At 38.5% G+C, this 18,558-nt stretch overlaps 3 protein-coding genes across 3 annotated transcripts; 1 reads left to right on the top strand and 2 right to left on the bottom strand.

Moving 5' to 3' along the window:
- Positions 1 to 30: 30 nt before the first annotated feature.
- Positions 31 to 11,625, bottom strand: tmem151a (transmembrane protein 151A). Its single transcript, XM_079834348.1, has 2 exons — positions 10,989 to 11,625; positions 31 to 2,391 (listed from the first exon to the last, which is right to left on the bottom strand). The coding sequence occupies exons 1-2, from the start codon at positions 11,046 to 11,048 to the stop codon at positions 760 to 762; spliced, it is 1,692 nt and encodes a 563-aa protein (XP_079690474.1). The 5' UTR covers positions 11,049 to 11,625; the 3' UTR covers positions 31 to 759.
- An 829-nt stretch (positions 11,626 to 12,454) lies between these two features.
- On the bottom strand, positions 12,455 to 14,265 carry ovol1b (ovo-like zinc finger 1b). The gene is made up of 4 exons (XM_079834363.1): positions 14,041 to 14,265; positions 13,413 to 13,630; positions 13,062 to 13,305; positions 12,455 to 12,960 (listed from the first exon to the last, which is right to left on the bottom strand). Exons 1-4 carry the CDS (start codon positions 14,138 to 14,140, stop codon positions 12,671 to 12,673), a joined length of 852 nt encoding a protein of 283 aa, XP_079690489.1. The 5' UTR covers positions 14,141 to 14,265; the 3' UTR covers positions 12,455 to 12,670.
- A 965-nt stretch (positions 14,266 to 15,230) lies between these two features.
- On the top strand, positions 15,231 to 16,348 carry tmem223 (transmembrane protein 223). The gene is made up of 2 exons (XM_079834367.1): positions 15,231 to 15,811; positions 15,888 to 16,348. Exons 1-2 carry the CDS (start codon positions 15,355 to 15,357, stop codon positions 16,184 to 16,186), a joined length of 756 nt encoding a protein of 251 aa, XP_079690493.1. The 5' UTR covers positions 15,231 to 15,354; the 3' UTR covers positions 16,187 to 16,348.
- Positions 16,349 to 18,558: the final 2,210 nt, after the last annotated feature.

Here is an 18,558-nt window from a genome sequence, read left to right on the forward strand (position 1 = left end):
TATTATTATTATTATTATTATTTTTTTTTTAACTTTTTCCCCCTGAGAACCATTTGGTTTTGTTTCCGTCAGATCTACCTTAGTTGTCCATCTGAATTTTGATTCCTCTTTCTTTCGAATGTCTATTTAAAAACTTCAGTAAATGCAGTTCACATCTCGGTCCCCTTTTCCTTAAGATACTCGTATGTTGTTGACGAATGGATTTACAACACTACACCAGTATGGGCTTTTTCACATTAACGCGGAGTCGCAAAAACTGCTTCGTAATGTTAAATGCAGGTTGCAGATGCCCAGCTTTTCATGTTAAGTACATTACTCCTATAGTCATTAGGATGACACACTGATCAAGTTTGTTATGGACATGGTATGCCAGAGATTTCAATAATAGGACATTAAGATCAATATAGGACACTGATGTTCCATGCCAATCAGTATTTTCTACTAGGTATGCGCTACATATATATTTAGGGTCAGTCTGTATCAAGTCATTCAGCGTTGATATGACACGACCAATGTGTATTATTTTCATTCCAATCCCTACATTCTACACATTCATGAACACATTTTGAGTTGATTTTCAGCGTTACACAGAGACACAAATCCGTCTCTTTGGGTTCAACTTTTCTGTCCTGGTTCTGGTCAAAATTCCCATCTCTTCCTCGACATCTGGATCTCCCTGTCTCTTATCTGCACCTCAGATGTCAATCTGCCTCTACTTTTCAAAAGCCACGTCATACATTCTTTACATAATCGGTTCTTTTAACCCGTGTCAATGCCATGCCCCCCGTGACAGCTCTCTTCTCCGTGAATGATTAACACCGGAAAATACAGAGCATCTTGGTAGGTTGGAGGCCTGTCTCTCTCGTCCTCCCTGGTTTCTCCATTCTCCCTTTCCTCCACTTGTTCCTGGCCTGTCTCCTCTATGTCATCGTCTTCTAGCCCTTCACTCTCTAATACACCCCTCCTCTCCTCGTCTGGCACTCTAAACCCAAGACCAAGGAAACCCCCACCCCCCTCTTCCAGCCGGCCGCTCATCCCACCTCCGAGGCTTCTCGAGTGAAACAGGCAGGGATGGCGGCTTCTTGCGTTCTGCAACCGGCCGAGGGAGAAACCACTGCGACTAAGGGACAGCCTGCCACCGGGCCTAATGGGAAATGAGTTTGTCCCCGCAGCCACATTCCCTCTAACCCAGGAAGGGAGCGAGGAGCTGCTTGTTGAGCGCCGACACCTGGGGCAGCTCTGAAGGAAGTAGCTGGAATTGCGTCGCATACGTGCTGCCATCGCGACCGATAACGGTGTGTTTGTATTCACATCCAAATCCATAAGCAAGGCCTCGGAGTAGCTAGGCACCATTTGCTGGTTACAGCGAATGTGCCATTCCAGTTCGGTCATATCCACCGTGTTGACCCGTGATATGATGCGTAGAGTGGGACCGCCAGTTCCATGCTCGAAACCCGTACAGTAGTTCCCCGTCTCCGTATTATCATTGTCATTTGCGTCCTCATTCTCGCCAAAAAGTTTCTCAACGTGGTAGTGGACGTACGCCGTGCGATACTCGGCAATCACACGAAGAGGCCACGATAGCAGGAAAGTCGAGGCCAGCCAGTACACCCAGCGTCGGGTGTACCAAGGTGGGCGCGATGGGTTGGGGAACGCCAGCATGTGTTCCCGAAAATCAACGTTTTTAAGGTGCATACCCTCCCGTGCTTCCATGTAGTCGTCCAGACCCTCGTTGTCCCCGAAGAAGCGCGCTCGCTGCGTGAGGTAGGCGGTCTCGGCACGGGCGCTGGCGAAGCTGAAGCACTTTGTGAAGCGCAAGCGGGTGACGGGATGCTCCAAAAGGCCCTGCAGCTCCTTTGAAACATCTTTGACCCCGAGTCGCGAGTAATCAAACTCGGAGCTTGCTGCATGCGTGTTGACCCGTTCATGATACACCTGCGTAGTCGTGTAGGCATCTCCATTTCGGTAGCGTGTAACCTGTCTGGTACGCCGTACGTAATGGTAGCTGATGGCCTTCCACCAGATGCAGGGTGTGGCTTGTTGCAACCGCTGTATCCTGTCGTACACATCACTTATTTCCACTTTAGCAAGATTAGCTGTTTTAGAGTAGCAGTGCCAGCACTCCACCAAGTAGACAACGTACAGCATGGCCAGAAAAGCTACGGGTATATAGATGTAGCCATTGGAACACGGGCTGTCATGATAGAGTCGGGCTCGGTCTCCGTAGAAGTACGCAGGGCCTTGGTCATCAGAAGCCATTACGGTGATGCGGTACAGGGAGCACCAGCCTAGCGTGCCAAAGCATCCGTACATGAGCAAGGTGAGCAGCAGGCACTTCCAGTGGGACTCTCTGCACAGCGAGCCACTCAGGGACTGCTTGAGGGGACGCTGCTATAGGCAGGAAGGGGGAGGCCGGATGTGGATGAAAATATAGGAAGTCCAGGAGACAGAGGGTTGTGCAGATGGATAGGAAATTGAATGGGCAGGGTTCAATAAGAGATGAGTTGGAAGGTGTTGGACAGAATGGGAGTGAATTGATGCCAGAAGAAAGCAGAGGGGAGCATGGTTTGTTGGGGGGTGAGGTGGGGGTTACAGGAGGGATTGGGAAAGAAAAAAAGAAAAAGGTTAAAATTAGTTCCGGCAGAAAAGCATATAACACATACATTTTAGATGTAACAGCGAAAGTAAACCTAATAATTTTTTTGCCACTTTCCACAATAAATATTGTTCTGAAGCAAATTTGCTTTGAGTTGTGAGGAAAGACTCCATAGAAAGATACAAATGTTGCAAGAAAGGAAAGAGAAGCACTGCTTTTTGCCACAAAAATGCAATATATGCAGTTTTGATTTTATTTCTTACTTTTAAAAAACTAGGGCTGTCAATAGAATAAAATAATCACTATTAATCTCATATGATTTCAGGGCAATCTAAAGAAAGAAGGATGATAATATTGCACAATTCTTTTTACTTAATGCATTTTCGACACTTATCTTCAACCCATTTTTTTGTATGTTTTAGATGATTTTAGGGAACTAGTATATTTCATTTGTGTTACAACATGAAGCACAGTCTGCTATATCCACTCTGACATGCTGCAGAGAGAACTCCGTAATAGATCATTCTCCTGAGGGCTGAATACATTTCCTGGCTGCTCGTAACCCAAACCATGTCTCCTTTTAAAACGCTCTGTATGGCTTTGGAGGGGAAGTCTAGAAGCTTTTAGACATCACTGAGTGCATCATCTCGACTAAATGCATATGGATCTCTACTGCCTAGTCTGAGCACAGTGGTGGCTTGAGGTATTGTGGCCATATGGGCAAAGATGAACTGATTCCAAAGTAGTAGGAGGTAGAAAAGAAAAGAAAAAAGCAAGCCATACAGTTCCTCTGAAGCACGAACAAAGGTATTGCACAAAAATATTTTTTTATGATTGGTCTGCAATATTTTATTTTCCGTCCCCTCTTTGTCCTTCTTTCCTGCTGTCTCTTCCCTAACAACATCACTCTCTCTCTCATACACACACACACACACACACACACACACACACACACACACACACACACACACACACACACACACACACACACACACACACACACACACACACACACATACACACACACACACACACACACACACACACACACACTTGCACACATAAATCAGCTAATAGTACGAGCAATGCCCTTGCTGTGAGAAACTGCAGCACTAAAAGCAGGCTGTAGCCCAAGCGTGGCATGGAGGCTGTGCTCCTCTTGGCAGGAGTTTAATTGTTCCTTTTACAAGGACAAGAGCAAACTGGGATGAGAGAGATAGAATCCATTAAGACCTGCAATGTGACTTACCATGTGCACAAGCTAATATCTACAAATTATTTTAATAATGATGACCATGATAATATAGCATATTATATATAGGTAACATTCCCATATATTCATATATTTACAGTACGTATTCATCTCTATGTTTTCTCTAGGTCAGCATTTCATTTATTCAGTAGACACAGAGAGGTGCAGTTGTGGGACGGTGAGAAGCAAGTGTTGAATCCTGTTGGTACCACAAGAAAATGTGTCCTAGGAGATGTGAATGATATTCAGTGAGAGTCAATTCTGGAGGCTGTGATTGGGGATCTTGCATAGAACAAAATGGCAGTGATGTATAAATAGTGGATAAAGTTAGCCTGGTATTTCAGAGCCACTTTAATATGTTAAATTATTTAGATGCCCCAAGAATGTTTGAAGTCATATGATCATGTGCATTTTTTTTTACATGAGAAGCATCAGTTATGGGCAGAATCATAAAACCAAGCCCAAATGTGTGTGTTTTCCCATAAAGTGTATGAGTCAATGATTATTTGCCCTCTTGGGATAGGGGATAAGAGAGGAAAAGCAAGCGACTGTTTGTTTTCGTTCAGTTTACTTGCTTGTGGTGTGTAGAAACTAGGTTAAGGCCAAAGAACCAGTTCTTATTCAGATTGAGTTAAACTAAAAAAATAAAAAAAAACATAAATTCATCCACAGATGCAGGCAGAATTCCATAATTAAATGCAGTTTCATGCACTAAGTAAATGTACTTAAAATGTATTAGAAATAGGGATGTTTAATGATTAATCGCTACTAATCGCATCCAAAATAAAAGTTTGTATTTACATAATATATCTGAGTATAATTATTATGTATATTTTAATACACACGCATACATTTATTTAAGAAATAGTTGCATATATATACTGTATATATACTGTACTGTACTGTAATATTTTATATATAAATATAAAAATAATTCTTAAATATACACATGCATGTGTGTGTATTTATATTTACATAAGAATTATACACAGCACACACAGATATATTGTGTAAACACAAACTTTTATTTTGGATGCGATTAATCGCGATTAATCAGCCCTAATTTGAAATACACTTATTTTATGCTTAGTATACTACAAATACATATTAATGTACTTAATGTAAATACCCTGCAATTGTTCTTAGACTAAATTGGTATAATAATAATAATATAGGGATAATTCACCCTGTAATGAAAATAAAGCCATCTTTTACTCACCCTGCTGTTGTTCTAATGCCCTATGTCCTTCTATCTTTCTCGGACCTCAAAAGGAGAAAATTTTGAAAAATGTCCTGCGCTCCTCCTTATAATGGCAGTGAATGGCGACCAGCCCAAAACTTTACAAAAAGGATACAACAGTATCACGTAATGATACATTGAGATGCGCGCCATTTGTGGAAAGTGTTCAGGAGGCATACAATAAGGTTTTGCGAGAAAAATACTTTATTATTCGGTTTAAAATACTAAGCTCCGCTGTTACTCTGTGCGCGTTCCCGGGTGTGCGTGTGAGCCGTCAGTCTGCCACTCACGCTTACTCACAATGTTGTCATGACCGGTACACAACATTCACTACAGGAGGTTTACCTTATTATTAGTATTATTTCTTATTATTTACCTTATAAAAGAGATGCGTTTTTTTCTATTGAGCCTGATTTCTCCAAATGGTGCATGCGTGTGCTTATCCTGGGTGCCATGACAACAGTGCGAGTTATAGTAAGCGTGAGCGGCTTCTGATGGCTCACGCACTCCCAGGAACACACACAGAGTAACTGCAGAGTTTCATTATTTTAACTGAATAATAAGGTTTCTTACCTCGCAAAACGAATAGTATGCCTCCTGAACACTATAAATGGCCGCGCGTCTCACTGTATCATTACGTGATACATTTGTATCCTTTTTGTAAAGCTTTAGCCTGGTCGCCATTCACTGCCATTATATGGAGGAGCATGTGCAGGACATTTTTCAAAATTTCTCCTTTTGAGGTCAGAGAAAGATAGAAGGACATAGGGCATTAGAACAACAGCAAGGTGAGTAAAAGATGGCTTTATTTTCATTTCAGGGTGAACTATGAACTATCCCTTTAAAGTCTGCTAAATTGGAACAACCAATTTTGTACTTGATGCACTTTAGTTATCCAGAAGTAGTGCTGAGGTCCAACTAAAGATATACTTAAGTATATTTGATTGTGCTAAAAATGGAACTATTACAAGTATAAATTAGGTACACTTTAAATATCTTGCATTTAAAGACTGATATTATACAGAGATCATATTACTATCCTTACTAATAGTGATGTTAAACACATTACAGGCTTAATATTAAGAAATGTGCATTGTGCAACAAAGATGTACTCCAAATAAAGTTTAATTATAATATTTATATCAGCAAGTCTCAAGTGATATGTCAGTATCAGTAAATATGTTAAAGGATTTCTAGTATACTTAATATGAAATAAAGGTATTTTAAATACATTTTGGTATAGGTTTTTTTCACAAGGGTATTCACAGGTTCACTGCAACATGCTGCTGAAAATACAGCGCAAACAAACAGCATAACAAACAGTGTAATCAGTGTAGTTCAATTGACAAATTGGTTCTTTTCAGTGACTCAAATACATTCAGCGTAACCAACACAGTCTTGTAACTATTTTATGTTTTGGCGAATTGGGGTCTAATCTGTTTGAATTTGTATGATCTCAGTCATACGTTTTCATATGATCTGCTTACCATCTAAAAGTTAGGTTTACATGCTTTGTTTTTACTAAAAATCGTTTCTAGACTAATCACATTCCGCGAATCAATTTGTAAAATAGTTACATTTTCTCACGAGAACCAGTCCATTTCCTGCATGATTGGCTAAAGTCAGTTCTTTTTGGTAAATCTAAGGCCTAGTCCACACGTACACGGGTATTTTTATAACCTGAGTTTTTCCTCCTCCGTTTTAAAAAACAATCGCGTCCACACAAGCACGGTTTAAAAAAAATCTCTGTCCACATGAAAACGCAAAACCATGCTATGATTGGCTGCCTGATTTCCACATGGGTCCCATCCACGGCACCAGTGAAACCCTTCTACAAGTTTACTTTGGATTCAGTGACAGGTACCTGTACCTGTACACAGGGCAGGGGCAGGGCCCAAGTGGACTGAAGCTTCACACACTTGCCTTACTATGTTGTATTATTGCATTCTGGCGCCTCTGCTCTGCAATACAATGAGATAACTGTGCATGTATCTGTATACATGTGATAAGCGCTGTTAGCAGAGTTATTAAAAGCTATGTCTGCCATTGCATAGACTTAACAAGCCGAAATCTCCGGTTTCACCATCTACACGACAACGCTGTAACCGGAGTGTCTAAAAATCTTCACCCTGGCCGAAGTTTTCAAAAAAGTCGGTTGCGTGTGGACGAACAGCCAAACCGCGTAGAAAAAGCTGTGGTTTTGAAAATACCCGTGTTCGTGTGGACAGGGCCTAAAACTCATAGCACAACCAATCGGATTCTCAAACTGAGTCTGCTCTTTTTACTGATTAACATGCAGCTTACAACTACTGTGAGACTTAAATCAATGAAGTTAATGACAGGTTATCCACGTTAACTTAATATAATAATATCATTCAGGAATCATATAATGCATACTATTTTTTGTTTAGTACAGTAAAGATGTGTTTACATATAGTCCACAAGAACAAAAAAAATGCTGAATTTATAAAAATGACCCCGTTCAAAAGTATATGTACCCTTGTTTCTTAATACTGTCTGTCGTTACCTGGATGATCCAAGACTGTTTTTTGTTTTGTGATGGTTGTTCTTGAGTCCCTTGTTTGTCCTGAGCAGTGAAACTGCCCAAACTGCCCTGTCCTGCAAATTCTTCAGCATCTTTTGCATATTTGAAGCTTTTCCAGTAGTGACTGTATGATTTTGAGATCCATCTTTTCACACTGAAGACAACTTAGAGACTCAAACACAACTATTAAAAAAGGTTCAAACATTTACAGACACTCCAGAAGGAAACACGATGCATTTAGAGCAAGGGGTGAAAACTTTTTAACAGGATGTCCAAATTTGTCTTATTTTTTTTATTTATATCTTTTTTTTCATTTAGTACTGCCCTTCAGAAGCAACAGAAGATACTTACATGTTTCCCGGAAGACAAATTATGTACAATTTACCTTGATCTTCAAATTCAAAACGTTTACTTAATGCATTGTGTTTCCTTCAGGCGGATCAGTGAATGTTTGAACTGTTTTAATAGTTGTGTCTGAGTCCCTCAATTGTCCTGAAAGATGGAAAAGATGGAACGTGTGAAAAGATGCATCTCAAAATCCTACAGTCAATGCTGGAAAGGGTTAAAATATGCAAAAGATGCTGGAAAACTGAAGAATTTGAAGGACAATGGGCAGTTTAACTGCCCAGGACAAACAAGGGACTCATGAAAAACCATCACTAAAAACCCCCACAAAAAAATAACCTTACATAACCTTGAACAGGGTACTTTTGAACAGGGTCATTTATATTAATTCAGCTTTTTTTTTTTTGTCTTGTGGACTATATGTGAACATCTTTTATGTATACAATATCATATTCAGGACAGTACTAAATAAAAAAAATTACATGCATTTTGTATGATCCCTCTTATTTTGTTAAAATTCATATTTTCACAGATTCTGTGAGTGGTGTGTAAACTTTTGAGCACATAGCCTATTATTTTGTTTGTTTAATAGCCTATTGTTGTTAAATATGTAGTTAAAGACTGCCTTCATGCTACCTCTAAAAATACAGTAAAAATCAAGTTTGTGTTAACACTTTTTGCATGAATTGTTTTAAATAAATTTATTATTGAAATGATCTCATCATTTGGTAATGGACACCCTTTCTAATTGTGAGTGCAACATTTTGAGATGAAGGACATTGGGCACATAAAATATTCAGTCTGAACAAATGATATTGAGAGTGATATGCATCAAACGTTAGACTGCAGAGAAAACTAATCAGCAGATAAATAGTAACAGAAACTGGTTATGTGTTAGAGGCGTGTGGATAAACTAATGATGGTGAAGAGCAGAGGAGAAAAGGATACATTCATAAATTAAAACAGGATGGTCTGAGTGGCCTTTTAAAGTCTTGATTGCCTTCTCAGCATATACATCTGTTTCTATCAGACCAGGCGAGCACTCATTACTTTCAAAGAGATGCGTATATCCACAAAGCGGCATGAACAAAGCATCCAGACTCATTGGCATATATGATGTTCTGCACGAAGCAGAGAACAGTCAGACATTGTAAACTGAGAAGAACTCACTAAACCGAAATAGCTGCAGCTAAAAGTACTGATACGTTTGTAAGTGACAATGTAGCACAAACATTATGAAAACTCAATAATGATTACAAAAACGTCCCATCCCCCACTCTGTCTCTCAGTCTATCGATCGCTCTGTAACAGTATATGGGGGTAAACTCAGCAACTGAGGGTGTGAGTGAGAGAAAGAATTGAGGGAAGGCTTGTATCGTCATGTCACATATTTAACATAATTCAAGGCACTGTATGTGCTGCCAGAAAAGTGTGTGTGTTAATTATTGGATTTCCTTTAATGAACTACACACTGGATGAATAACCATCCAGAAAATAATGAATGTCCCACTGAGACCTGACCTCCGGTTATCTAAGATAAATGCTGTGAGTCAGGTGGGAAAAGTCAAAGTGAGAAAGCAGAGCGAGTCAGAAAAAAAGGTTCAAGAGAAAATCTGAGAGCAAAGAAGGTCTACACTCTTAGAAAAAAAGGTTCAGTGGGGTTCAATTTTAAATAAGCCTTCATGCCAAAAATAGAAATATCTCACATGATTCAATAATACTTTCACGATCAAACATGTTTACAAGCTGTTTAATTCGCGATCCCATGATGGGAACCCCTAAACGTTTCTATTTATGAAGCACCTGACAGGACCCTTTAAGGCTCTATACAGAAACTTTCCTTCTAAACGTTTGTAATGCAGATATTTAAGGTAGAATGTGTATTTTTTTATGTTAAAATATTCCTATCCTCCTTAATTAATATATCCTATCTATCCAATGTAATATGCTGAGACAATGTAAGCCATTTGGAGGTTGGTTTCTCTGAAAGTGTCATTTTTATCACACTCTATCACACTTTGTCCATATTTGACTCAAACATGGGTTGACTAACAGAAAATTCTGCTCACAGTTACATGTGGAAAGCTATAGGAGCTCATTTGGCCAATCCTCCCTGTGTTAGATGCATGACATCATTCATTCTATCCCAGATCTGGCAAAATAGAGAGACAGGGAAATAACTGCATTCTCATCCACTAGCTCTCATCATTCCTAGAGAGACACAGCATATAGACAGGCCCTTTCCCTTTCCAGTAACTGACATAACACCTTTTTTGAGGCACTGAGCAAAGAAGTGTCCATGTAGATGATCATACCCAGAATGATTTCACCTTTGGGAATACTTCAAAAGAATATTTACTGCACCAACTTTCTCCACTTTGCAACTGCATATAAGACGACAATAAAATGGTTAAATATGAAATAAAAAGCTTTTGCTTAAACACACTAATTTTAGCATTAAACAAACAGAATCATTGTTTATTGGTAGTGGAGTGGATGCTCACCTGTGCAGTGACATCATCACAAATGCAGCCACTACTTGTTATTTGCAGTTGTCTTGGTATTTATTTAGATTTTTATTATGTAGCCTATATATAGCCTATTCTTAATTTTTTAATTTTATGCACAGTTAAAGTGATTTTAGGAGCCCATTTTATTACATTATGTCATGTAGGCTACTCACTAGTGTTTAGGTAATAAAATATTTGAGCACTCTGGCATCAGTAAAATGGATAGCAATCACTCACTTTCACTATAAATAAAACCTGTCTGAATCATTTCTTTCCATTCTTGCACAATGCTACTACAGGCACGATATACTTTTTTTGTTTTGTTTTCCCAATTGTATGCATTACAAATAATACGTGCAACTGAATGTTAAGGACAGTGCACCTACGAAATACAAAATTATACTACAAAATCATATTTCACCTTCTACATGCTCATGGGACAATTGTACTTCAACGAGAAGAAACTCATGGTTTTATTTACCAACATTTTCACGACTTACCTCCTCCCTTCCGCCCCCATTCAATGTAGGCGCTTCTCCCGTCACCGTCACCCCTTGCATTTTTCACTAACATGTATTTACACGGCACACACAGTCCAGGATGCGGTCCACCGTCAGGACCTCTCCGTAACCTATTTCACCCCATGAGCGGCGAGTGCCACCACGTTTCTATGGTGGCGATATTCACGACACAAGAGCATCCCCCAAAGATGCGTCCTTTCCTTTCCGTGTCCAACAAAGGTTATCACATCACCTAATCTCAATAGCGGTTCTTCTTCTGGATTCTAGTCCGGCCAAGGATCAGGAATAGCGGGTAACTGTTGCGCTTGATTTCCCCTCAGCAATTGTGTGACAAAAGCATCGCAAGCTCGACACGGAGGCAGAGCGATGGCAGGATAACAGCGCGTGCATCATATTCGCGGCTCGCGTTGCACAGCCGTTTTGGTCGAAGACTGCCGATCACGGTGTGTCGTAATCAGTGGCGGCGAGATTAATCTTTTATTATATTCTCTACGTTTTAATCAAAGAAAATCCGAAATGTTGAAATGACAGAATCCTTACTCTCTTTCCCGAGCATCTCGTATTTTCCACCTCAACCTCCTTTCACCTGAACGGGTCTCCTTGCGGACTTCGCTCTGACGTCATCCTTAAACGCGCCTTCAAATCCTAATAATTGGGCAGTTCGTACCAACCCGCTGACAGCGCGTGCACATGCGAGGTTCGGTTTAGGTCGTGTTCTGTTTTTTAATAGTCGTTTAATGTTGCTACAAGTTTAAAGCTGCTATGTTAACAAAACCTAAAAAATAAAAAAATACTTGGACAATCCTTGTGAAAAAGAAGTGCGCTTGGTTGTGTTGAATGTGCACTTGTAGTGTGTTTCAAACCGTAAAAGTAGCCTATATAGGATATATAATATTAATGAAAAAGGCCACTTACACATTCCTGACTGTTTCTTTACACATTTAACATTTACACACTTTGTAATAATGTCAAACTAAATCTTTTGCCTTGCTTTAGCTAAAGAAGTGCACTTTTTGATGTGTTGACTATAAGCACATGTTAAGTATTTGATTGTCATTTTAGGCCTATATGTGTATTCAATATTGGCTACATAAAGTTAGTATATTTATAATGTAATAAATTGCAACATTACAAATGTGTAAGTTTCAACAATAATTAGCAGACTTTAGCCATATTTCAAATTACAACAATTATGAAGTTAAACATATTCCTACTTAAGTAGCTATGTAAAAAAACACTATTTAGTTCAACTAATTGCATTCAATACAGTTTTTAATTATAATACATTTTATTTAACATGCAATTAAGTGTCCAAAAACGTTGCATTTAGTTTGCACTTAATTATATTACTTAAAGTATATTATTTCATAATAATTTTTCAAAAGTATAAGAGCATTTCTATTTCACAAGACGTTAAAGAAAGAAAAAAAATAGGGCCGTCTCTTACAACACACCAGAATTTTATTTTTTGTGGTGAAGTATTTACAGCTTCAGTGTCATTTTCGATTAAATTAATTACATCAGAATTATTTTCCTATTTCCAATAATTCTATAAGACATTTGGATCCGCCTAGAATTACTGACTGTACAAAAGTGCATGTAGAGTGGAACATCTCAATAACAATAACTAGGTCTTCTAATTTTTCTATTTCTACTCAGCACTATATATGGGGGGTTTCCGGTGAACACAGTGACACGTTATCTTCCTCGCTATGTGCCAGTTTACAGTTGCTTTTTCTTAGTCTCTGTGGATGTACAGCTTGAAGATGATTCTCCAGACTGTCCCGTGTCTGTGCAGTCGAGCCACACTTCTCACACACATACAGTTTGCCTCTACGCTCTTTGTAGGCATACTGTTGAGTGATGGCATGGATCTTCTTTAGATGAGATTCTAAGGAGCAGCGCTGGGTGAAGGCTTTAGCACACAAAGTGCACTTATAGGGTCTCACACCTGTTTATTGTAAGTTGAAAGGAAAGTTAGAGATGAAAATATACAAACTTGCATATTTAAACATATACATTATTATAAACATAACATTATTACAAACTTACCAGTATGAGTACGTACATGCCTCTTCAGATCAAAAGTATCATTAAATCCTTTTCCACAGTGCTCACAAGAGTACTTCTTTGTTTCACTGTGGCACTTCACATGGCGTTTCAGCATACGTGCTGTAGTAAACGTCTTCTGGCATATCTGGCAGGATAATACTGATGCAGCAGGTAGAATATCTGCTAATTTGCTTGCATTTTCTGGGATGACTGACAGAAGAGGTGGCATATTACCTGTAGTTATCTGAAAATGGGAGAACAATGAAGTCACATCCTGCTACAGCACAGAAAATGCACACTAACAACATGTGCCAAAGCAGCAGTTTTAAACCAAAAGAATTGAGAGTTCACCTTTATTTTTGAGCGCATGTAAGGCACTTTTTGGGTCCTCATGCGGCATTCTGGGTTGTGATTAAGTTGACCCTGTGCAGCAGAGGATGGCAGCTTTGCAGACAGGACATGTGACTGAACATTTAGAAACTTGTTGTGTTTTTGTGCAGTTGTGAAGCATGAGTATTCTGCAATGCTTCCCTCAGAGACTTCATGCACATATGGTGGAAAAAGGGACTCTAGGGAGAAGCAAGAGCAGAGAGATTTTTCAGTCGAAGCAGAGAAAGCGATCAACAGATTTTGACTGGCCACTGAGGCCAGGTACTTTTTATTTTAAGTGTTTTTTCTTCTTATTTCATACAAAGCAGTAGGCTAATCCGTATAAGCATAGGCATTCAATGAAATATAATATACAAATATAATTCAGAGTCAGAATTCACAAAATCATTTAAAAGATAAATAATAATAATAATAAAAATAATATATTAAAATAATAAATTAATATAACCTAACAGTTTGGACTAGACAAAATAATAGCATAATGAGGCTATTTTTTATTTTTGTTTAACTTAACTGCATTTGTCAAAATAATACCGTAATTATGCATTAAGTACTAAAAGTGACACACGAACATGAACGAGACACTCACCAGGTATGTACACGTCCCCACGCGCGGAATCCGGAATCTCACTCCAGCTTCTTTTTCCAGTAGCAATGCTCACTTTTTTGACCAAGAATGCTCGAGGCATTTTCGAAAACCTAGCGAATGGTTTATGTTCGTCTAAGTTCCTATGGACGCTTTTAAGAGGATCCTTTTGCAACCTACAGTTATCCACAATTCAACTATCGTTTTTCTTTTAACAAGGAAACCGCCAGGTGAGGTTGCGCATGCGCAGAAATATAACGGCGCAGTGCAGGTAGGCTACAAGTATAACCGGTTCTCAAACTAATGCTACTAATGTACCCTTAGTGAGAAGGTTAAACGGGTAACTATGTATTGTTTTAAATATTAACATGTTAGAGTTAGATTTAGAACAATAATAATGTATTTTTAGTCCATTTGTCAACTTTTTAATCATGACGCGGTTTTCTGTAGGGTGTGGGTCACTCCTTTGTTTAGGCGTTTTGTCTGTCTGAATGGAGGTGTATTGCTTTAACTGTAGGCTATCAGTAGGGGGGCGAAAGTGCCCTGTCACATAAATGCCTACTAAAGTTTTAATTTTAAGACACTAGTCCTGAAAACATGGATGTTTCATTAATAAGAGGATTACTGACGCTTTTCACTTTGCTATAATACAGCTATATTAGACAATAGGCATACAGTTTAACAGAAGCTGTCATCAGTTTAGTGTAAATCAAACCTTTGTATGCAAATTACTTTGGAGCAATGTTTGTCTCAAAAATCAGATAAGAGTCACAGTAAAACGACCCTCCCAAACACACAATGAAAACACAAACACACCTGGAATCTCCGTCTAGCCTATTTCTAAAGTACCCTGCGAAAATGAATACAGTGAGCTGAGCTAAGAGAAAACAGCAGTAAAGTATTTGCCCAATAGCGGAGCATGTCACACTACATGGGGTAGGTTGTCACAATAAAACAGCTGGTTAAAGCTTTTCAGCTAATTTTGAAACACTTTAATAGCGACCAATTATATTAACATATTTTTTTTATTAAGAATAGTTGTGAATACGTAATATTTATGATATGAGTAATAAATAATGAACAAAGAGGTATAATTTTTGTTTGTATAAGTCAATATATGAAGGATATCTTTTAGTAAACAAGACCGATTGGACCAACGAGGCATCCGTAGTTTAAAATAGAGCAAACATGGCGCTGCCCTGGTGCCATTCAAATCCCACAGCATGTTAGATATTAATATTGTAGTTGCCAATTATACAGAAATGTGTCGTTTTTGAAATTCCAGTTTTTCGAACATAATCGTTTTATTAAATAACCATGGGTATTCAGTGCGTGTTATTCGGCGTAAAGCGCTGTCGCGCATTTATTTCAGCGTGTCGACTGACAAGTATTCAGTCTTCAAGAGCTTGCCTGTCTACATCGACTCAGTTCGTTAAATTCAATAATGCCACAAACACCTTGAGTCCACTACGTTGTCACGTGCGCGTGAATTCAGTCAGGAATGCCTTCACCTCTACTGCCGTCGCAAAGGACGTGATTCTCTTTGAACATGACCGGACCCGTTTTTTCAGACTTTTGGCCATTTTTTGTGGCGGTCAGTTTGTATTCTGGGCATATCTGGCTCACTTTGCTTTCACAAGTCTTCGAGACACAAGAACAATGAGCGGTGAACCTCAAAAGGTTAGAACTGAGTTGGGAGGGCTTTTCAGTTTTGATATGAACCTCGGTTCAAATGCCTGGAGGTATGGATTCACTCTTGGGTGCCTAATTATTGGTAAGCCTTAACTGCATTTTATCTGCATTTTTATGTTTTCAAGCTCTATTAAATGGCAATTTTTCTGTTGTCATAGGTGGAGGAATTGTCGGTTTGGCAACATTGTTCAGCCGTCGTTCTGTCAGTCGTGTGATTCTACATAAGGGAGGTGGACACGTCACAGTGTCCACACAATCACCTCTGGGACCTCCCAGAGCTCACCATCTAACTGTGCCTTTGACTCAAGTGGCCTGTCATGCACACAGACAGGAATCGCCTTCATTTATCCCTCTTAAAATCAAAGGGTACAAGTTCTACTTTCTTCTGGACAAAGAAGGGACACTGAATAACACTAAACTATTTGATATTACTGTTGGGGCCTACAGACCTATATAATATGTCCTTTACACTCCTGTGTGTGTGTCTACAGTTCATGTGTCAAATCTGCTATTCATTTTGCTTCGTGTTGCCTCGGGGGGGAAACGAGCACTGACATTACAAGAAGAATAAACTGTATCTTGTACAACTTTTCTGTTAATAATAAAACTTTTTATTTGAGATTTGTGCTGACTCTAATTAAAAAATAAGCTTGAACAAGCATATTCTACCTGAATTGTGTGACACATGGGCTTAGTCATATCCCTATTACATGTCTTGGTCTGACTAGACAAAATTATAGTTCTGTCTTTGCATTTTTTTTTTAAGCAGCATTTATGTGTTATGGAGATGGGATTTCAAATACTTTTTCATCCCTTCTCATATTTTTATCTTCACCATGTTCCTTTAGGGGCTCCGTAATATGTGTTTCAGTTGATTTAAAAGATGAATATATAACTTTTAATCTACCCATCAATATATTTATTAGGGATGCACCGATATGAAAATTTTGGCCGATACAGATAACCGATAACCTATATGACAGACTTGCACTGCACATGCTGCCCTAGACTGTATTTTCCTTTGAAGTGATTCCAATCATATTTCAAACAATTCAAAACAATCATGGTGAATATGATTATATCAGCCAAAATTTCTTATCGGGCTGATAATGATAACAATAAAAATGAATGGCCGAGACCGATATGGTGGCTGATATATCGTGCACCCTTAATATTTATGTAAAAAAATACAAATAAGAAATTAATGTATATATATATATATATATATATATTTTTTTTTTTTTTTTTTTTTTTATCATAAAAAATAAGCTTACACTTTATACTTTTTAAGGTGTCATTGTTACTGTGAAATTATATATTTAAGTACTGAGTAATAATAATTAACTACATACTATAGGGTTAGGGTGGGATTCGGGTTTGGTTGAGGGTTAGTTGCATGTAATTATGCATACTTTACTGTTAGTACTGTGGTAAGTATGTAACAAGGACACTGTAGAATAAATTGTTACCCACATTTTTTTTTTGAGTAATAAATGTCTTTAGGACTAGCCTAATTGACTTGAACAAAATGTACCTTTTCATGAAAAGATTAAAATATTAAAAAAGATGGCTTGACACAGTCATGGTGGAGAGGTTCATTTATTAATTTCTTTGGTGATGTATTCTTGAATTCAGTATACCGACCGACAAGCCATGAAATATAAAATAAGGCACATATCTGTTTGTTCATACCCAATTCAGTGATTCATGAATGTCCTACCAGTTCTGCAACGGTTCGCTTATTCATACATTTCAAACCTACACGTCACCTACTGGCAAAATATGGCTGTAATTGAAATTCAGCGTGTAGGGTGTGAGCTATGGAAGCTTCTGGAGCTCTCAAACCACATGTATTAAACTTAGCGACGTTTAGCCTAGGCTACTTGTTTTTCCCAATGAATGTAATTTTAGTGACAGTTAGTTGGCGCTATTGGCAAGAAGGTAATGGCCATAAGAAGCACATTAGTAGCCACTGAGGAGAAACGGCGGTAGATTGGAAACGATAGATAGATTCTCCACTAATGGGGAGGGGGAGAGATAGCGTGGGTGTGAGGAGGCGTTGAAACAGTTGAAAAGTTGTAACACGTGTTTTGGTTTATTTTTCACCATTCGCTCTGATGGATTTATCATTTTGTCATCTTTCTGCTATCGTATCTGTGTTATATTTCAGTTAACAGGACGGGAGATGAGTTTAAACGAACCTAACAGAGATAAATAATATGAACTCACAGGATACTGATCTGTTTTGATCATAATGAATCATAATGAAGCAGGAAGAGAGTCGTATTATCGTATGCATGATTCCCAGATTCCTCCAGCATGGATGGACCCGGAGAACTCAACGGCTTTTCACATACGTTCGGTAGGTTGTGTATGATATATATTTTTTCTTTTTAAATATTTTAAGATATTTACTTGCATATATTTTCAAATCAACTGAATCAGATAGAATGAATACCTCAGAGCTAAGAGTTGTTTTAGTGTGGTGAAGATGTTTTTTTTTTCATGCAATCTAAAGCCAATGTATTGTATTTATTTATTTTGCAGAATCTCACTGAGGAGACTACATCTAGCCCAAATCTTGAAGTAATTACATCTAGTCCAGATCTTCAGTGGCTTCTGCAGTCCTCTCTACTTTCCCAATCAGAGACCACTTTGGGAACATTTTGCTCATTCATACCTACCACCACCATGCCTAACTGCCCCTGCCTGCCACAGTGCTCCAGTCCTGACCCGTCCTGTAACGGAGCAGTGGGGGGCAGTACTGATAAGCATGTAAGTTTCTAATATTTCTAATATTTTCAGGTTTTGGAATTTTGAAAATAGTGA

The sequence above is a fragment of the Gobio gobio genome (genome assembly GCF_949357685.1).
Source record: "Gobio gobio genome assembly, chromosome: 14".
Classification (NCBI taxonomy): domain Eukaryota; kingdom Metazoa; phylum Chordata; class Actinopteri; order Cypriniformes; family Gobionidae; genus Gobio; species Gobio gobio.